This window comes from Lates calcarifer, linkage group LG19 (assembly GCF_001640805.2).
Source record: "Lates calcarifer isolate ASB-BC8 linkage group LG19, TLL_Latcal_v3, whole genome shotgun sequence".
Taxonomy (NCBI): domain Eukaryota; kingdom Metazoa; phylum Chordata; class Actinopteri; family Centropomidae; genus Lates; species Lates calcarifer.
The window spans coordinates 17,360,044-17,382,438 of record NC_066851.1 but is presented as its reverse complement, the minus strand read 5'-3'; the positions used below and the strand labels follow the sequence as shown (position 1 = coordinate 17,382,438).

General features: G+C 41.5%; 1 protein-coding gene across 1 annotated transcript in view; it reads right to left on the bottom strand.

Moving 5' to 3' along the window:
* Nucleotides 1-22,395, bottom strand: part of fndc3ba (fibronectin type III domain containing 3Ba) — a 92,819-nt gene that overhangs the window by 24,540 nt on the left and 45,884 nt on the right. The window contains 12 exon segments of the mRNA XM_018663497.2: nt 885-971; nt 1,522-1,696; nt 2,773-2,897; nt 3,218-3,271; nt 3,821-3,959; nt 4,080-4,139; nt 4,238-4,389; nt 7,458-7,516; nt 21,006-21,136; nt 21,468-21,639; nt 21,806-21,997; nt 22,000-22,036. Coding sequence (XP_018519013.1) covers nt 885-971; nt 1,522-1,696; nt 2,773-2,897; nt 3,218-3,271; nt 3,821-3,959; nt 4,080-4,139; nt 4,238-4,389; nt 7,458-7,516; nt 21,006-21,136; nt 21,468-21,639; nt 21,806-21,997; nt 22,000-22,036 — 1,383 coding nt within the window.

Here is a 22,395-nt window from a genome sequence, read left to right as displayed (position 1 = left end):
CCTGGCTCCTCTGCCTCCATTTCTCTTCACTTTACTCCCTCCATTACCTCATCCAATGGACAATCAATTTACTTCACTCCCAAATGTTCACAGTGGATGAACATTACAAAGAACACAGAGTTGCCTCTTTGTGCGTGAGCATGTGTGTTCACCTCTCAAAACACCTGCTGCCTCAACTGATGGTGTGAGTGAGGACATATCCGTGTGTGTGTGTGTGTGTGTGAAAGCACATGTAAAGTGTTGTTTGAGATGACTGCACCATAACAGACACACACAGGAGTATGTGTATAAACACACATGCAAACAACACATACAGATATCTCCCTGTGGGAACATTTTGTTTCACGGTGTCCTCACATTATGAACAGCTATCACAGCTTTTAGTAGAGCTGGACAGTGTTCTCTGCTCTCTGAATGGCTGTTGAATTGCCTTGTTTCACTTCTCTTTCAATTGTAGCCAATTCAGCTGAGTTTTTTCAAGGTTTGATTTACTTTAAATATTATGTTATATATATTTTATTAAATTTAATTAAATGAATTTTATATAACTTTTTAGCTGTTTTTGTTGTGCCATTCTAACACACATGTGCACAACAAAGAAAAAAACATTTGCTTTCTTTAGAGTTAGATGAGATTGACTCTGGCAGGAGCGACGTGAGAGTGGTATTAATCATCTTATTGAACTCTTGAAGGCAAATAAGCCATTTTCCCAAAATGTCAAACTGTTCTTTCAAAGCAATTCTGTCAAAACAATAATAGGGCGAGAAATTAAAAACACAGCAGTATATAATCTTTTCCTATGAAAAGAGCCTTCTGTTAAATACACACAGGGGCAACTCTTACATGCAGGAGCATAAACACATCCATGTCATGTTGACACTTACCCTGAATTTATACTGTGTACTCCTCTTCAGGCCTGGTACAGTACAGGTCAAGTTTTCTCCAGTGTACTTTGGATGAAAGTCTGCTCCCTGTGGGAGATAAGCTGTCAGTTGTCTGTGTGTATGAGTGCCTCTTTCAGTGTGTTTTTGGCTCAGTTTAGCGTTTGTGAGCATGTGGATGCAATAAATGCTGACTTTAGCATTATATATGTGTATGTGTGTGTGTGTGAGGGAGTGTGCAGCAAGCATATGATGCAGTTCCTTGCTCATATACAGTACCTGCTCATACACATAAGGTGCGTATTCTTCTGTGTGTGTGCTGCAGTATAATGAGATTTACTGCCCTTGTGTGTCTTGCAATGCATTATGTATACCATTTATGATATTTTCTCATAATCTGTTCCTTTTTTTATTACATCATTTCCTGGTGGAGATTTTTATTCTCCTCCTTCTATTTCTGTGGGATTCAGTTGACTGAACTCAAATCAAATAACAAAAAGTTTCACAAAACCAAATTAAGGTTTCATGTTTACTATGATGGGTTTACTGTGATGGATTATGGATTATATTACTGTGCCAGTGACATAAACTCTGTAAATGTTTTCATATAATATAGGTGTTTTGTTTGTGTGGTACTCACGCTGTTGTCCTCCTGGATCTCGAGTGTGTATTTGAGTTGCTCCTCGCTGGGACTGCCCTCAGGACGCCCCCACTCCAGGGTCACCCAGGACACCCCCGCTCTGACCAGCCGTGGTGCCAGAGGCAGAGCAGGCAGGGTGCCCATGGTGTAAAACACCACCTCTGTGCTGAAGCCACTGCAGGAGACACAAACCCGTTTCCATTTCATTCACATTGATTTTTATTTAAAACGCTGCTGCCAATTATTGACTTGTTGGATCATTACTTTTGAGGGAAAAAGGGACAGCAGTGCAAGAGGGAAGCAAGGCTGTGAATGACTGAATTACAAATCCAGCAGAGATGGAGAGAGGACTGACATGAGTGCTTCTTTGAGGGGAGTGCAGGAGTTTGCGTATGTGGTTGCAAGTGAGGATGGGGCTGTGGGGGGCTCCCAGTAGAGACAGTAAGAGGAAAGTTAAAGAAAAGTCATGACATGGGGAAGACAGGATATATGCATATCAGAAACCAGACAGACAGAAAAGACAGAGGAGTGGGGGAGGGTAATTTACAAGTTGCAGGGGAAAAAGAATCTGAATACACAACCAAGAGAAAAGAGGGATTGTAAAACTTCTTTTAAGTATGAAAAATAGCCAGTAACCAAAAGCCTGTGTGTGCCGAGTGTGTTTGCATGAGGATGTGTGTCCACACTGCTTCAAAGGGGAATCAAGCTGAAGGATGCATTACAGCCGCTTTGAGTTCAGCCAGAGAGCTTGCATCTCCTCCCCTCGCTCCCGCTCCACTCTATCACCCCCTCTCCCCCTCACCCTAACGACTGCAGACGAGCTGCTCCCCCGCAATGATGACAAAGGGCAGACGAGAGGACAGGAGGAAATGGAGGGAAAATGACAAAGAGGGAGAGGACTCGTATCACATGCAGAATAATAGTGTTCGTGTGACTCCGTCTGTCACCATGGTGGCGCACGGCGGATGTTGTGGGTGACACTGATACAATTTGCTCCCATAGGTATACTGTAAGTATCCATGGTTACTAAAATATGGTTTGAGATCACGCAAGGGCCAAGTGTCAGGTGCTCATTTGAGAAGCTGTCATGTAATTTAATAAATATGTGCTCCTACCGTATGTGAACAAGAAAGTTATGACATCTGCCTTCTATGTTATTTATGATGATGTGTGCAGGAATACATTTTCACGTGTGTGTGTGTGTGTGTGTACAGGATATGTGTTGGTGTATTCAGTAATAGGCGACGGTACCTTGTGCCTATGTCGTTGTGCGCAGCCACTCTGAACGTGTAGCCACAGGCGGGGAACAGTCGTGTCAGCTTACAGTGTCTCTGGCTCCCAAAGTAACATTCTCTGAAAACACTGTTCTTCTTTCCCTGCAGAGGAGAGGAGGAGAGATGGATGAGGAAAGAGATAAGAAAGTAAGATAAGATGAGAACAGGGGGATAAGATTAATTGCAATAAGAGACTAAATGAGATGAGGAAAAAATGTCACGACAGAGTGAAATAGTACAAATCGGAGAAGATGAGGAGGAGGGCCAGACAGTGATTGAAAAAGCAGAATTTACAGACTTATTTCACCTTATCTGAGGAGTCGAACGTTAACATCTATTTAGTGATGTCTGTGATGGGTGTAAATGCTCTTTTTTAAAGGGGAAAGCATGATCGATGATGAGACGTCAAGAGCAAGATTTACCTCATCCCACTCGAGCAGGTAGTTTGTGATTTTGGATCCATTGTCGCCTGGGGGCTGCGGATGATGGGGAAATGGACAAAGCGAGAAAGTAAAGTGACAAGAGAGAGATTGAGAGATTAGCTGAGGATAAAAGACTCTGACACTGAGACAGACAAAATACCTGCCGTGTTTTTATGATTAGCCTCAATATCCTGTCTGGGTGACTGATGTCAGTCTTTATCAGTGACAATGTGAGTGGATAAAAATTGCTTGCGTGGAAAAGGTCAGAGAGGATGCAGGGATGCACCCTGACACCATGGTGCAACAATGCAAGAATGTCTCTTTATGAGGTGCTGTCAGGCTGATAGAGTCAAGCCAGAAGATAAACCAGGTGAAGTATATGACTGTACAAATAAAGTGTGGTAGACAGAGACAGACATACATACATACATACAGAAACAAGCATTGTTTTGGTAGAGTTAGATTGATTTATAATAACCTCAGTGCAAACGTGCCAACAAAACTAATGAAAACATCATAAATTTATTAGGGTGAAACTGCTTTATCAGCTGTCTTCAAGATTAAAAAGGGGGTGGCTCAGCATAAAGATGTCGGTGCCTGTACCTTCCACTGTAGGGTGAGGGTGCTCTTGGTGCGGTGGGAGAGTTTCGGGGATAACGGGACATCGGGGACGCTGCAGTGTGTGGTGAACGAGCCGGCCTCTGAACACGAGCCTCGAACCGAGTTGTACATTGCCGAGACCCTGTCGCAAACACACACACAGAAAGAAAAACTTACATTAACATCTAAAAACATGAGAGGATTTCTGTTTTAAAATTCAGATATTAAATGAAGAGTCAAGAAGAGTCAAAAAAGTCCTTACCGTACGTGGTAGTCTGTCGCTGGCCTTAGGTCTTTCAGATGGTACTCCAATTCTTCGCCACTAAAACACAGACACACACCAGTGTGTTTTAGCTGAGCTAACATAAACAGTATTCATAGCCAATGGTGTATTCTTTTAGCTTGAAGTGTGTTTCCTACCTGTATATGAGGCGATACTTTCCATCTCGTCCCTTATCTGAGAGAGAGACCTCGTAGGAGCAGGACACAGGCATCCCGTTACTATGCCTGTTCACCAGCCCTGCCGGGGGGGCCCAGGACAGCCGTGCAGCCCGCGCCTGCACATTGGACACCTGAAAGACACACATAAACATATATAATGTGTGTTATATACAGACTGAAATACGTGGTTTCCTGTGCACAAAATATTTTTCCTCTTATGTGCTGTGGCTTTTGGATTGCAGTTGCAGTTAATAAATTTTCATTTGTAAATGATGTTTTTTTCATTCTATTTTATTCTGTTCTACTCTATTTAATTTTACTCTATTGTATTTTGTTATAATCTGTCATACAAAGCAGTAATTCATCCCCCACAAATGTGAAAAATCATTCTATCAAGGCATATTATTCACTATAATTTTTAGCGTGCATGTGTGTTTTTGTCTATTTGTGTGTGCAGGGATGTGGCTATCGCAGTAAAAAAAATGTGTCATTGAAACCATTACCCAAGGTTTGGCTCTCCTTTCCAGCTCAGGCACATCCATGCCGGGAACACACAAGAAAATTAAAATGAACAAACACACAAAAAAAGAGGCCTGCACGCTTGTGTGTTTCTCTGCATGCCTGTCTACGTGTGTGTGTGTGTGCCTGCCTGCAAGTGCGTGCATGTTTATGGGAGTTTTAGAGGCAGCACATGGTGGGTGAACCAATTTAGCGTGATTTAGCACAGTCTGCTGCAATTCCAGACTCCACATCCACTGAATAGGCGATGAATGTGCCTTGAGGGCACTGAAAACCGCAACCATGCCTAGACTGTCTATGAGGAAGACTGACTGACAGACAGGAAAAGATGGAGACATTTCATTGTCATTTCACTACAAGGTTTGATAACAATGATTAGGTTTTATGAAATCACGTTACTACGTCCAACAAAATGATGTATTCAACAACACTCTGATGTGCAAAGACAGTGACAGACATGTCTCTCATTGACTGGAGAAGCACAGAAAACTCACTCTCCCACCTGCCTCGATCAGTTCAATGGTCATACACACCTCCTCTGACATCTTATCTCATTTCTGCCTCACAATAATTTCAGTAAAGGTAACTGCTGTTTAACATTTATTAGCTCCAACTCCAACATTTAGGGAGCCAAACACAGTGGCATGGAAACCCACCCGCCCTCTAGCATTCTGGCAGTGTAACTGCAGAGCAATACAGACAGCACAAGACACGAATATAATTGTTCACAACAGCGTAGGTCACTTGCGTAGGCTCTGAGTCACTCATACGCAGAAGACTCCGTCCCAATCCAGTTCCTACACCTTCGTCCTATCCCCTTTTGCCTGCATTTCCCACACCACTTAATAAGGAGTCAAAGTAAAACAACAGTGAAACCCGCAGTGAGTCTGCACTGGTGCTGACTTTTCATTTTCCACTTCCACTTAACCAAAGTATGATACCAAGAAAATGGATCATCATGTACATTTTATAACATCAATTTAAGCACTCTCTCATAAACCTAGAGATACAGATTTCTAATAGAACCTTTTTATAGTGGGTTGAGGGAAAACTAAAACAATAAAATAAAGAACTTAAATTTTCCTACAAATCAATTTAACAAGAATATACCATCTATTTTATAGTCTATTCTGCTTGTTTGGAAGATGTTATACATTTATAGGTAAACAATACATTATATACAGTAACTACTAAGATGAACGAGCAAAGCTTCTATCAGTATCTGTGGTGCCAGATGTTTCCATAGCAGAGTGGTGAGTGTGTCCCACAGTTAAGTGGAGTGCCCACCACAGCTGTTGAGATTCATGCAAAAAGTGACAGTCTGTAGTGGGGCCAGTGGGTAGAGATCAGTTTGACCTCTATGTAATTTGAAGAAGGCGTCTTCAGACATTAATCACTCTTTCTTTGGAAGCCAAAATGAAAATAAAAATATTCATGTCTATTAAGCAATTAAACTGCCATCCATCTGTAGCCACTGCTACTAAGTACATTCAGGTTGTTTAAGGTGAGAAGCAGTGTTGCTGCAGCTTTCCTCAAGCACAAAGAGTAAAATGATACAGGAAGAACTCGCAGGTGAATTTTTCCTGTTTTCTTTTAGTCTCCCAATGCTTCTTTTAATTCAGTTCAGCTGAGGTATATGCACATTACTGATGTAAAAGCAACCAACACAACCAGAGGAAAGGTAATATTGTAGACATTTTTAAATGAAGAACTTTATCATATTAGCTCTGATTCTCTGGTACCATACCTGTCTGTCTATACATAGCTGAATTCATCAAAAGACAGTTTTGCCTCATATAACCCACACCAAACTGCTGCATCTAATACATTACAGAATGTATTACAGTAATGAAGAGTCATTGAAAAGTCAAGATGAAATTTAAAACACAAAATATCAATCAGTGACAGATCTCAAATCTCAAATTTGCTGTCTTCCCTCTTTCCTTCCCTCTTCTATTTCCTCTCAGTGCCAACTATAATAAACTTGGTGTATCAGTATAAAGGTCAACTGAGGTAATGGGAGTAGATACATTGCCACTGTATATCAACTTCTGCCCTCTTTCATGTATCTAACGACATCTCCCTCTGTTTTTACACTCCATTTTCTCTTTCTGGGATTGCTTCCTCCTCGCCATCTATTTCAACCAGTGATGTAAACACACAGATATCAAATGGTCCAATTGCATAGCCTGCTGACCAAAGTGCTATAAACAGGAGTGAGCAATTCCTCTCTAGCAAACCATGTCTGCAGCTCATTCATTCACAATGCCCTTGAGGGAAGGGAAAGGGCTGCTACAGTGTTCACAGTGTTTTTCAGCTGATGAGAGGCATGGTGAGAAGCCAAATGACTTGGATGAGCAGATGCTGCCCTCATGTGGCCAGGGTGAGCAGAGCTTAAATGATCCGTAACCCCTTTGACTGAGTCACTACTGCTAAAGCCCTGGAAATGACAGAGATAAACTGCACACTCCGTCACTACAGTTACTTCTTATTTTTAGTGGAAGTGTCTGATTTTTATGTTAATCACAGAGACAGGATGGAAATATGGAAAATACATCAGAACTCATGCCAGCTGTGACTGCATCAGACAAGGAGGTGATGGATGAAAGTGGTTATAAGTGTGCTGGAGTTTGTGTGTCTGTGTATGTGTGCAGCTGTGGGAGGGAGTGTGCATACCAACCTGTGGTTTGTCGATTGTAGACAGCATGTCTTGAACACGCTTCCCCTCTGAATCATGGTCTGAGGAGACAAAGACAAAGAAAAAAGAGTGAGTATCAAAAATCAATTACAACAGGTATTTCTAATGTAATATTCAGCAAAAAAAGAGAGAAATGTGTGGAAATGTGTGTGAAGTGCATGGAGACCATGAGGGCATTTCAGCCACATGTTGGGTCATAATTGCAATATGTGTGCACAAATCCTACATTTCCAAACTTGATTCAGGCCCTTGTCTTTTTCTTCGAATTAAAAAAAAAAAAAGAAAAAGAAACATCCCACCATCCCATGTTTCAAAACAGATGCAGATTAACAATTTTGGCAGTGCAGCCAAAAAAGTGGCTGTTGATTGACAAGCTGAGGTTTTTCAATTCCCCCAAGTCATGTTGTTGTGATATCTAGAAATCTAAGGCTCGTTATTACTCAAGGTCAGCCAAGGTTTGCATGTAGATTGGGAAATTGTAGGGTCCAAAAAAGCCAGCCAAAATGCTATTTTGACTCCCTAATCAAGCCTAATACTGTCTGCGAAAATATCCTTTCCAACTAGTTATTCAGTCATCTGTGAGAGAAAGGACAGAAATAGCCCAAAGTAGAGTAAAAACAGACCTAAATTCTTAAAAAAAGAAAAGTGTGTTGTCTGATGGTGTGTGATGCAACACTTGTTTTCCTCAGCGAGCGCCTATTTCATCTCATCAAGTCATGAAGAACACAGCCCTTGGAAAAATCACAAAATTATCCAGAGCACAGAAAAGCATTAGTCACGAATTCCTGACCTAGAGCAAATAAAACGGGGATCACCAAAAGAAAAAAAAAATATGACTCATATTCCACGGTGACTATTCAGTTCTTTGGAGTGATTAGTTTATAGAAATCATTATCCTAATCATTATTATGTATAATTTCAAATCAATTGTCCCTACACCTGAGAATAATTATCCACAGAGTGAAGTGACGTCAGCAGTGTTGTTGTAGCCCAGCAGTTCAACTTGTTATGTATGACATTGTACTGAATACAATGCCATATGTACAGTATGTGATGACTGCATTTGTGTGTAATGTGTTGTTGCTGGATTTTATAAGAAAAACAGTCTTAAGATATCTCCCTCAGAGCCATTTTAATTATTTTTCCATTCCTGATCAGAGTATTAAGCCCTGTTATACACTGAAGATGGGTGTGACTGTACACTTTGTGACAAAGCAGAAAAAAGAACATCAATTTTGTGAAAATTGTGTATCTTATTATATATTATGGATTTAACCATCAATACAGTAATCACTGCTGAGACAATTACTTAAATAATTAAAAGAAAATTATCAACAACTATTCTGATGTTCGATCTATAAAATAATCAAATAAAAATGCCCAACTTGTACTGTTACCACAGCTACCTTCTAAAATGTGCTGATTTTGTGTTTTTCTCTTTTAATACTGATAAACTGATTGTCAGCCAGACAAAATAAGCAATCTACAAATGTCACATTGGGCTTTGAGAGACTGTGTGAGACATTTTTTCACTTTCTTTGGACACTTTATATGGCAACATTAATAATCAATTAATCAAAGAAACATAATAAAAACATCAATTGAAATAATTAGTTGCGGTCCAAAAGGTCGTAAAGGTCATTTATAAGACATAAAAACGCTGCCATGTATTGTGTGTGTCTGCCCTAACAGCTGTGTTATGGGGTACTGAGCAGCTTTTTTCTGTGTGAGATGGGGGACTACTCCATTTGAAGCACATGTACACAAATATACATACAGCATAAACATATACACACAAACACACATCCGCGCACAGATCTGGTCTAGTGATATGACATAGCTAAAGGTGATTTAGTGGACACTTGGGGTTGTTATGAGGGCGAGTGCATGTGTGCACATGTGTGGGTAATGGAAGTCTTTCCCCCCTGTGTGATCCCCGCAGTTGAGGTTTTTCCGACCAGGGGCGGCCTGCTTTCTCCATCTGAGTCTGACCACTGTAAATCACACAGGATGTGTATGTGTATGTGTGTGTGTGTGTGTGTGTGTGTGTGTATTTGAGGGTCAGCAATATAAAATCTGTACAAAACCAGGTCTGTTTGATGAGTTTGTAACTGTGGTACAGGACTGAAAAGAACTTGCACCAAATAGGCATTAACACATAACTGCACACATACAGTACATGGATACAAAAAACAAAACACAGACTTATACGCACCTATGCACACATTATTCTTGTGTACAAACCAGTTTGTGTTTTGAAAATCACTCTATACTTAGAGTAAGTGATGAATGAGGGATCATGTGTGTGCAAATGTGTGTGTGTTAGTTTGTGTGGTGTGTGTACGTGTGTGTGAGTGGCTAAGTCCCTTTGACAGATTCTGCGGAGGAGAGGGCCTTACTGTGCCTGGGGGTACACTTATGAGTCATGGCAACAGTGATGTCATGGAAGCACAACCTCAACTTGACCTCTCTGTGTGTGAATGTGTGTGTGTGTGTGTTGGACAGAATAAAAAAGCGAGCGCAGGAACGAGACTGCGTGAGTGTGTGTCTCCAAAGTCCGAGTATCAAGTTACGGGAGATTGGTGATGGGTGACGTGAGAGGGTAGGGTAGTAAAGCTACTGTGTGTGTGTATGTGTGTATGTGTGTGCATGTGTTGGGGCTGGTTCAACAGGTGAAGTACACATTCTGCATCACAGCTAGACACAGTGGCTCATTAGTGCACTTTTCTGTTTTTTTCATGAACACACTTATCCCCTTTCATCCATTTGGACAAAACTGAACTTTTCTCTTTTATGGAATAAAAGCACACTCAGACTCACAGCTCCAGACATGAATGGCTCTGTCAGCTAACAGTCTGACCCAGCTTATTCCACCTATTCATCACAGCTGAGTGAAAAAGGAGAATATGACCTGTTTAGTGCCGCAGTCCTGTAGCTACTTGTCAAATGCAACTAACACTGCTAAGAAAAGAAAGGGTGGAATTCCATTACAGCATCATTTTAGCTGTCACGTTCAGCAAACAACAGATGTTAAGAATCAAACAATAGCCAAAGATGATGAACAGTCTCCTTGGAAGTTCACAGTTTTAATCAGAAGCGGGAGAAACTCATTCGTTTTATGCTCGAATTGTAAAATGATAAAAATGAAGTCCTGCTGTTTCCTTGTTTTTGAAAGAAAGAGCAGCTGTGATGGCATTTTTTTCTGAAGAACTGGTAAGAGAAACGGAAATTAACTGTTGAGGATGTTTTCAATTAAGGAATGTTAAATTTAGTAGCTTATATAAAGAGAGAATTCCGAATAAAGGTGTTTAAAATGGCCTTGTACATTGAGGAAAAATCACAAATTCAATTCCACTCAGTGCACTGAAAATACTGATATACTTTATTTACATTAGTATATAACACCCCCTTTCTTATGCTTGCTTCCTTTTTATGTGATTTTCGAGATTAATTACAGTATATAACCAATTAAATATACTGTAATTCCACATCTGTTAAGATATCATTGTTTTTTGTGGCTTTTTTCATTCATTTACTTATTGGAAACTGTGATAAGAGTAAATTTCAGTCATTGAGAGATCTCCATTAAATTCTGTATAAATCAGTGTTAGGTTCTCAAAATCACACAATACCTCTAATTCTAAATATTCATATAACAGCTTATATGTTACATTTTATTCCAGTCAGTAGATACTATTCAATTAACTTTCAAAATGCAGCACTAACTTTGGTTATATTGTTTAGTTCAAGAGTTGCAGCTCACTACTTCTTTTAGGCTGAATCAGGACCTTGAAGGACCTTAAAGCCAGTGGTTACATTACTCTGCTATTTACAGCCACGACACTGGATGAGACTTTTTTCAACACTAAGAAAAGAAGAAAAGAAAAGTTGGCTAACCCACGAACTCAGTTTGTGACAGAAGAAAGAGATTTATTTAATATTTCAGGAGACCGGTAATAAAGTTTGAAAAACACTACTGCTTTACCTCACCACTGAGTGTTATGACTCGCTGTGGTCACTGAGTCCAGCTGTTTAAGTGTTTAATACAGAGAACAACCACAAAGGGTTGATGCTGACGGCTGAAACAGAAACCAAATCTCTTCCCAGTGCAACTCCACATACACCTACACACACACACACACACACACACACACACACACTCTCTCTCCTCTGTCCTCACTGCCCCTCACCGCCTCTCTTTTCTGTTTATGTGCAGCCCACGCACCCTCACTTCCTCTCCTTGTCTGACCTCACATCCTGTCTGTGTCTGACCGCCTGTGTTTGATTACCGAGGACAGCCAGACGGAGCGAGGGAGCGCAACGGACAGCAGGAAAAGAAGAGGAATGAGGAATTGGGGAGGGGGTGGGAGGGGAGGGAGCGGCAGGCCGAGCCAAAACCAGGCAAGAGGGGGATTTAGAGGAAGAGAGAGAGACACTGAAGGACAGACTGCAGAGAGAGAGAGAGAGAGGACAGGCAAGAGGAGTCTGGTTAAGAGATTAGGTACAAAAACACAAGGAAATTGAGAGACAAAGAGCGAGCCAGGGATCAACAGAGAGGAGGAGAAATGGAAGGATGAAAAGAGAGAGGAAGGAGAGGGCTTAGGAAGATGTGAGGCAAGGATTACACAACCTTATGTGACATCATCAGAGGGCGCAGAGCAGATGCGCACCACTGACCTCAGTGTAGTAGTAGTTATAGTACAAGTCACTGCCTTCAAAACTGACAAAAGACAACAAAAACAAAAAGTTTTTGAAGTCACTCTAAAAGAGTTGTGAAGTGAAGTAATAGAGACTGGACTAAAACAGCTAACCTTCCTCTGTTAAAAGGTTAAAAAAAATGAATAAAATCTGCCAACCAGCACATGCTGTAACTATATCTTAGCCAGGTCATTAACTTCCTAGTCTCCACTGGTCGCCAGGTACCGTCACAGTAACAACAAGACTTCAGTTGTTTGACCCCAGTTTCCAATCTTTATGCTAGGCTAAAGACTAAACTAATTTCCCAAAATGTCAAATGTCAAACCTGTAACTGCTAGGCTAAATGTTTTATCTGGTTTCTACACAGCATATTTTTTTAGCTTGAGCACACTATTAGCAGGACACACAGCACTAGCTCTGTGATGAATCTTTCTTACCAAAATTTTCATTGGAAGTCTGATTAAAAAGAAATCAAAGAACCAGACATGATCTAACTAGCTGTTCATCTTTTGTGCTGATGACTCAGCCAGGAGAGTTCATGGCTGTCTCAGCTTCTGAACTACTCCAAGTTACAGTCACCCAAACCTTACTTTCATAACCCTGGACAGCTGAAATTGCTCCACACTGCCACTCAGTTCCATGGAACAAAGCAGGAACACATATTTGATTATCTGGAAGCATAGATTCACATAAATAATATCAGCATCACTGTGTCTCTATCTGTTTCATTCCTTTCTCCACTCTCTAATTCCCCCACCTTACTCCCTCAGCCCTCCTCAAATACACAGACATGTTTACAAGAATTCTTTCTAATGTCGCACACCTACACGCTTCAAAATTAATGGCGTCACTCGCCAAAAAGAGCTACAGTAAAACTGAGTCACTTTGACATTGAGGAGGTTGCATTCCTCCTGCATGACAGTCTGTGGTTCTTAGACCCAGTCTGTCTGCACTGGGACAGAAAAAGACCTTTAAGGCCTGGAAAAAAAATGTGAAAAATGTGGCAACGGTCGCTCACTCAGCCCCCACTACACACGCATGCAGGGCCACAGGCACAGGGTGTGTGTGCGTATGTGTGTGTGTGTGTGTGTGTGTGTGTGTGTGTTGTCCTAAAGGAACAAAGTGAGATATGATACCCATCTTTAGAAGCCTCTAATCAGGGACTACAAAGCAAAGTGACTGACACTCAGCTGGAAAAGGAGAAGGGGAGAGAGAGAGAGAGAGATGTGCAGATGAGAGGGAGGACAGACAGAAGTGGACAGAGACGAAGGAGTGGGGACAGGGTGAGAGAGAGAGGGAGGAGAGGAAAGAGGAAAATGGAGGTAGTGAGGGGCACAGACCTTGGATTCCACACTATTATCATCTGCTGCATAGTGAGCATTCCATCTGTTCAACAGCTGGGCTACACAGACACACACTCACACACACACAGAGTAGAGAAGTCGTTGGGACATGCCTGAAATTGTGGTTGTCATGGTGAAGGTTTGGTTCTCATGGCCAGAGTCCTGATCGTTTATAAAGGGGATTAAAGAGGGAGAGACAGACGGAGAGACTGGCACAGAGAGATGGAGAAGTAGAGTATGAAGAAAGAGAGCAAATGAGAGCAGAGGAAAGAAAAAAATCTACATTAAAATTCACAAATCAAGCCCAAAACAGAGAGGAAGGCTGTAAGAGACACAGGCACAGAGGCAGACATGCAAATAAGCAACCTGGTTATTGTCGCCTTTCTGCAGTAACATGATTTATTGGACTTCATGTAAATGAGAAACCCAGTTTCCTTAATCAGGGTAAGGGACTGAGAGAATCAAGTAACTACAGCTACATTTCTGCTAGAGAGAACTGATTTCTTTGCCATGTATAACCTGGTTTCTGAAAGTGTGTACAAAAACCCCTCAGAAACAATTACTGCAACAGCAATGCAGAGCAATAATAAAGATCCTTATCTTGTGCCCTAGTCTAAAATAATGAAGTGCAACTTGAACTGAACCTAAACAAATAAGTTACAGTATAAACTCGTAACTGCATTCTCCAATTCCCTGCCTTAACATGATTCCTCTCAGTAACTGGGTTTCATGTGTGCATGTAAACGTAGACAGAGAGAGACAGAGAGACCTTGTCCACTGCAGCCCTCTCGCTAAGGAGAGAGACGAGTGTCTCAACTGCCAAGCGACACAAAAACTCTCTCCACTTTTCCACGAAGAGTAAGAAAGCCTGTGCACATGCATGCACGTGTGTTTATGTAAGTGCGTACGTGCCGCAAACAGCGCAGCGACCTGGCCAGGCAGCGAGGGATTATGGGGGATGAGTTTTCTCAGAACCCTGACCCCATCCGACCCTGCTCAGCCCAAAAAGTCTTGGGAGTGTGACTGCAGACTGGCAGACAGAGTGGAAGACAAATCCACAGTCAGACAGACAGCAGAGGCAGAGAGGGAGAGTGACAGTGGCAGAGAAATGGAGAAAGTCGAGCAAAGAGAACAGAGAGCGTAGAAAGACAGAGCAGCAGACTGATGGAACAGGTCAGGGCCACATTATTGCAAAATGGTATCTTTTTGGTGCATTTTACTTCCTGTCTGCACTAATCAGTAGTTTATGAACATAAAAAATAAACAGTTTTCACTCTCTAATGTGCACTAAAGTGGTTGTCATGAGACCTGTGTGCCAAAACGTTTTTCTTGTTTACATATTTTGAGGTTTCTTTGTTGCTGATTCTTAAAAATCAATCCACATGAAAGCAAACCTTGGTTTTATATGGTAACATCATTGTCAAATTTAGCCACATTGTAAATTTGAAAATTCTGTAGTAATGGCCAAGGACAGACCAGACCGACTATTACTTAATAGTAGCCTGAACTTAAATGTCCTGTTTTTTAAGGATGACTACTTTTTCCCCCTATTCAGACATGGGCGTTCTTTACCTAAATATTCCTTTTGGCTTTATTTAGACATGACTACAATGGCAATAAGGCTTGTGCAGTGTTGGGTACCTAATGCATGAGAGGGAGTGGTGCTTCTGCTAGAAAACAACAATGAATTACAAAGCTATCATGTGAAGGAGAAGAGTGCTGCATCAGTGACATTGGTGATCATAGGGATGATTGCCCCGCTTCTCTTTAGTCAATCACCTGATAAATTTTCCCAAGAGTTTCATCATTTACCCTTCTAAGAATTACAGTCCTTATTCCCTCATGCCCTACAGCGCACAAGCAGTGAGTAACAAAGCATTTGGTTAAGACTCTAATTTAATTCCTGTTTCCTGTGCAGAAATGATTCGGCTTCCAGAATCTAACTTTGCAAAGAACAACAAACCACTTAAGCTGTTCTGTACTGTAAACCAATACAAAGCCCAGCAGAGGCACAGAATGTGAAAAAAGTCAAATGTGGTAACAGTTCTATTCTACAGTAATGTTGTTTGTTTAAAGCAGTCACAATAATGTCTCAAAATTAATGACATATTAGTCACACAATGCTACACGCAAGAGCTGTAAATCGGCTCAAAATGGTCTGAGCAGTAAGCCGCAGATGTCTGAGGGTTTCTGCATTTCATCTGCTGAATTACTTAATTTGATTAGGACAAACTCAAATTTACCCCGCTGAAGCAATTATAAATAACTTAATATTATGTAACCCAGTTTTGGTTAATACAAAGCAGTCGGGTGCTGTGGTTTGATAGTATGGATAGTTTATCGCTTGTAGCACAAGGTTCATTCAGCTGAATGGGGAAAAGTCTGGTGTACTCATTGTGATTGGCGAGAACAACCTCCCCTTCTAATCCCACTAGTCCTGTTACATGATATCAGCGGGAAAGACATTCCTCTGCTGGTAAAGCCATCCCTTGTTCTCCCTCTGTTTTCTGTACATCCCCCCCTTTTGGTGCTTTCATTCCGCAATTTCTGTCCTTCACTTCTCTCCTTTCCAACCCTCTTGTCTTATCTCTGTCTTTCCTTTCTTCACTTGACATTCCCTCTTCTCGCCTCGCTCTTCCACCCCACTGCCCTCCATCTTGCCCTACAAACATGGCCGTATTTGGGTTTGAGGGAAGGGGCTGGAGTTTGTTGGGAGGTTGGAGGGGGGGCTGAGATTATCGCCATGGTGATCCACATCAAAACAGCCCAGTCAGGGAAGGGTGGGTGTGTGCTCACACATTTCTAGGCCTGTTACTGCAATTACAGCAGGACGAATTAGAAGACTAGTCTGATGTTAATATAAGGGCTGAGTCATGACTTGGTCAAAGGCCACCAGAGCTAATGAAGATGACTTCACCAAAACATTACAGGACATTGTGCTTCTAAAAGCCTCCTTTTACTACCGTCATTGTTCTAAAACTGTTACTGCATTGGCACTGCAACTTAATTAGTAGGAGTATAAAAATAGCAAAAAATTCATGATGGATCTACCTTCTTAAAATCTTGTAATTTTCTTGATGTCATAATTTATTTATTTGGTACCACTTTCTAGTAAGGCACCATCTATAAACATGGATGATTACTGGCTTATTGTGAGACACTTTTCTCATCTTTTAGTAATGACTGAAGGATAGCAAAATATAAGCAAGTATGGTCATTTGTTACAATTTGTTACAACAGGTTCCGTATTAGACAATGAGATAGATTATTTTTTGTTACTTTCATTCTGAATAACTTTTGATAACAAGTACTGGCTAAATCACTAATAAGTAAAGTACATCAATTCAATCAATTAGGGAAAACAGATCTGAGATTTGAATGGGGAACCTCTCTACCATCTCCAATGTTTTAAAATGAGATATTGTTTGCTTTAAGTTCTGCAAGAAATATATTAAGGTAAAATAAAGTAAACTAAAATACTAAGTAACTTCTCAGTTTGCCATGTATGGTAAATTTTCTAAGACAGTGCTATTTCTGAGGTTAAATATATCCAGATGATGGTATTGTTGTTGGCACTTTTATAACATGGTTCTTGAAACTGTCTGACAAAAATCTGAAAAAAGGAGCAGAAAGTGGACCAGGGAGGAGAAATTTGTATTCTTGGATGAATATGCCAGAAGAAGAAATATTTCTAATAAATAGGATTCTTAGGTTTCATCAAGTCTTAAGCAAAGAATGTGCCAAGAACTGGGAGAACATTAAATTCCAGCAGGGTTTTCCTTGTTTCAAAACATCCTTCTTGGCTCATTTTCATCATGTTTGGCAATGAAGAAGAATCTTTAGTAACTTCTTTGGTTTAGATTCACTATGTCAGTGAAGATACATGAAATGTTGTCCCTTAATTGTGTCACTAAGATGATTGTGTAACTGAAAATGAACTTTAAGGCATTTCTAAAAGATTTAAAGTAGTTTTCAGGGAAAGGAAAGCTAGTTATACACAATTTTCCCTCTACATAACAGATAGATTTGTTTCCACAGTTCCCATAGAGCCAACATGGTGGACCCAGCAGTCACTGCACACATCTGGTTTCTCCTGAACTTACAGCACTTGGCAGTGACGTAGAATCAAAGATGGAGGAGCCGAGGGTGCTGGTCCATCTGTTTCTGCTGAAATCCCAGTTTCTCTGAGTGAGAGACAGGATCTGCGGTGGTGATGATGCAGAGCCAAGATGGAGGAACAGAGGGGACGGAGCCCACATCTGTTTCTGCTCAGCAAGCAGCTCAGTTCTGAGGAAAAAGGCCTGTAGAGCTGGCTTTACTGGGGAATGGTCACTGTGCTCGCCAAGTCAGCCTGCTGCCTTACTGGCACTGGGGCAATAGCCACACACACACACACACACACACTCACACTCATACACACTCACACTCACATACACACACACACAAGCAAGACCAAGGGCATCAAGGGCAAAGCGTAGGCGGCGCTGTGTGTGTGTGGTATTCTGGGTTGGATCATTCTTGGATGCACCAGGCCAAGCAGCAACTTTGTCGGAATGTTTGTACTCTGCTCTTAAACTCTCTGTCTCTTCTTTCCATCTCTCCATTCCCTGTGATGTAGGAGTTCTGATTCATTTTTTTTCTCCTTACAAACCTTCCATCCATCTCCCTCCTCTCTCATCTGTCCTTCAAATCCTGCATTCCTCTCCTTCTCTCTGTTTGCCCCCCTCCTCCTCCCCTGCCTCCCGCCAATCCTCTGGACCCTCATGCTCTGATTGTTTTACAGGAAGCCCAGTCACGGGGTGTTTGTGCATGTGTATGTGTGTGTGTGTTTCAGTGTGTCAGTGTGTCTGTGTGTGTCTGTGTGTGTGTGTGTGTGTGTGTGTGTGTGTGTGTGTGTGTGTGTGTGTGTGCATGTGTGTGTTGTGTGGTACATCTAGCTGACTCAGCCTGATCTCCACCCCAGTACTGAGACCCTAGCAGGCCAGAACAGACAACCAACAACATGCTGACATGTTCCTGTCAGTCAGGTGTGTTATTGTTGTTTGAGTACAACAGTATGTGCCACATGAAACTGTGAAACTCATAAGCTGAGCTGTCAACCTTGCTTTACTTTTCTTCCTGGGGCAGACCTCTAAGATGATTCTCTGTTAAGAATTCTATGTCAGCCTGGTGTGTGTATATGTGTGCAGATTTAAATGCATTTCTGTGTAAGTGATGATACCAATTCAATCAAAATGATCAATGTTATAGGGTCAGTTCACCCAAAACAAAACACATTTTCTCATGTACCTCTAGTGTTATCTAATCATGCAGATATTTTTTTGTTTTATTTGAAGGTCCTTTTGGAAAACCGTGCAAAGAAGTCTGCTTCAACCCAAATGGAATGAACGCTACATTGATGTGAATGGAATTTTGCAGCAGCAGCAACATGTCTTTAAAAAAGCAACATTGATATTGATCACCAACACTTACAGTGAACAGAGAGGCTATTATTTGCTGCTGATTAATTGTTTAGTCGGTAAAATGTCAAAACATCCTCAGACTGCTTGTTTTTTCAACCACCAGTCCCAAATCCAAAGGTATTGAATTACAATGATATTGAAAAATCATATACTCAGATGAGAGTAGCTGAAAACAGAGAATGTTTTCTCATAAATGACTTAAATACTGAATCAATTAGCAACATTGTTGTCAGTTAATCTTCTGATGATCAACTCTTCTATGAATAAACTCACAGTCTCAGGTCTGGTGAACAATTTTAGGAATGAATTAGACTGCAAAAATAGCCCCAATGAAAACCTTTGACAGCACGTTCTTTGGATTATTCAGAGTAACCAGGACTTTTTTCTGGAAAGAGATGTTGCTGCTGAATTTTTCAAATGCCATTTTTCAATGCTGTGAGCAGCACAAACAAAATTCCAGTCACCTCAGATGTTCTGACATGGAAGCAGAACTCTCAGAGACAGACATCTAAAAATATAAGCGAATAACACTAAAAACTTTTTTGCATGGCTACATACCAGCAGAGACAAGTGTGAAAATACATTTTTGGGCCATGTGGGTGAACCAACTGATTCAACAAACATTTCATAGTGTTTTCATCCAGTTCATCCAAACTACACCAGTCATGTTTATGGACTTTCAATAGTTTCGCAATCAAAGTCCAAACAATATTCAATACACAAAACAATTCTGTCACCGCTATAGTAAAATTACATAACAACATGGTTGTGCTCTACTGTATAGGAATCTGAGTTTTGCTCAGATTTTACACCCATCTCATGGATTGGAGACACATACATACACCCACACCTGGCCCAGATGAACAGTCCTCTGATCTGACACCACGCTGTGATGGGCTAAACCAAAGTTTTATGACGAGAGTAAATTTAAAAAAGACAGACAGTTACAGTGATCGAGCGGATGAATTTATGAGTCTCTTTCTGCTTTTCTGTCATCACCTCTACAGAGTTGAGTGTTACATGTGTCTGTGCATAAATGAGACACTCTGCTCCTCTTTAATAACTCATACGTATCTGACTTGTCATTAAAGTGGAACAGTTCCACAAGTAAGTGCGTCAGCACCCTAATGTCTTTGCACATGTGCTCTTTTTTTTTCTCATGTGTGTGTGTGATAAGGCTGAGCTGTGGTGTCTAAATCTCGGGAGCTCAAAGGTTTCCTTCATCTCAAGCAGGACTCTACAGGTATGTGACCCCCCCCCCCATCTCCTCCCCCATCCTCCCTCTCCCCCTGTGGCTCAGCCTACACCAACAAGGCCAGTATTGTAGCGAGGGTAAAATGATAGCGCTCCGGGACGGGTTCAGCTATGTGGTTACCCAGACAACCTGTCTCACCCCAGCCTTTCCCCACCTTCCCACCTCAGTCCCTCCATCCCTCCCCTCTCCCCCACTGGATCCCTTCATCTCAGTGAGGCTGCATTCATCCATTCATTTTTTTGGGTGACTTTCTGTGAGAAAAAAAGAAGGAGAGCGAGTGAAAGAAAGGAACGAAAGGTGTGTTTTATCTGGCCTGCATGAATGCAAGGGGGGGGCACTGAGACTGAAGTGGACAAAGCCAGTCACATAGAGACAGAGAGAGAGAGAGGTCAGAGAGGACAGAAGTTATTCTTCCACAAAGAGATATGAGCTGGTTGTGTAGTATGTTAAGAAATCTACTATCTGGAAAATAAAAGGGCCCCACAGTGATGTAGGTTTGACTGAAATTTTAATAGAACAAAAAAAAAAAAACGCAAATGGCAACACGGTCCCTTATGCAGTATCTATCCCTGTGAGTTTGTGTTTCAGCTTTGTGCCTAACTGTGAGTGTTCTGCGTGACTTATTGACAGGAGGTGTTTCATGTTGAAAGTGAAAAACAACCGGAATCAATTCTTTCAGCCACATAAAAGCTCGCTGTGAACCTTCGCTCTTCGTCAAGACTTATTATTATTGTCAAAGAGTGTGTGCCAGTCTCTCTTCCAACTTTCCTACCTTGTGTGTGTGTCTCCGGTTCACTGTTTCGTGGACTGCTGCGGAGTCGCCTCTCTGGCTTCTTCCCTCCTGGACTGCTGACACCTCCTCCTGACCCCACTGACCCAAGCAACGGGGCGTGTGATTTGTTGCTGCATCACAAATGAAATAACAACAAAATTTACTGGTATTCACAGAGAAGAAAAATAATAATTCATGCATTTTTTGACCTCGGCCAAATGTCCCAATTTCTGTGTCCCAGTAAGAATTTGTGTCATCAACTGTAAATAAAATGCCACCTTGATTCATGCTGGACCAACAGTGACTAAATAATGCTGTTTTTAAATACACTGCTATGGGTTTCCACATGCAGCTAACACTAGATGTTCTCACTTTTGACTGAAAGGTTGGCATGTAAAACTATACCACACAGCCCAACATGTAATGATGTGTATCAGAAAGCCACAAAAGCAGCAGGGTCACCTGTATCCGTTGTGTGCTGGCCCCAGGCTGCTCTTATAGAGAGTAGAGGGAGGGGAGTTAAGTCGGTTCTGTCGCTCTAGTTGTCTCTGTTCCTTTATCTTTTTGGGCTGTGGCTTACTGTATGTCTCCTCTCTGCCTATATAGTTAGACATCCCATAAACTGGGATGATTTCTGCAGGAGAGGAGAGGAGAAGAGAGAAGAGGATTTATGTCAGACAAAAAAAATCTGAGCGAAGCATATTTTTTAATTGGATTAATAATTGAATTTTTAATTCCACATAGAAACCCCTGATTTTTTTGGGCAGTACAGCCATAAAGTCCAGTCAGCATATCAGTACCTGGATCGCCGTACATGGGGGGAAGGTGGTGCTGGTAGTACTGGTGGGGGGGCAGCTCTCCCGGGCTGACAGGGGGGTAGAAAGAGTGAGAGTTGGGGATGAAGTGAGGGTGAGCCAGGTAGGGGGGCAGGTGGTGTGTGGGGGAAAGGGCTGGAGAGTATGAGGGAGGGTAGCACTCTGGAGACTGGGGGTCACCACCACCCGGCGGACCCCTGTGGTATCCTCCAACACCTGCGGAGAGAGAAGAGAAAACAAAGACAGGTGGGTGAGAGGAGCAAAAAATTATATATGTCTGTGTGTTTCTGGAATTTCACAGTTAACAGTTACACTTGGAAATTCTGCACACTGACAGCCCCAAATGGCGATGAGATGTATGTGTTTAAGAAATTTGAACTTTAGTACCTACAATTCATGTGATGTCAGTAAACTGCAGACAGTCTGTGATTGAGATAGTGCTTGCTCAAAGTGGTTCAGAGAATAGTTTTACACCTTGAGAAATACATTTATTCACTTTACTGCCACTGGCATCAATCTCACTCTAAGCAAGAAAATGAAAAAATATACATGTTAAAGATTCAAAGACCTTAGTT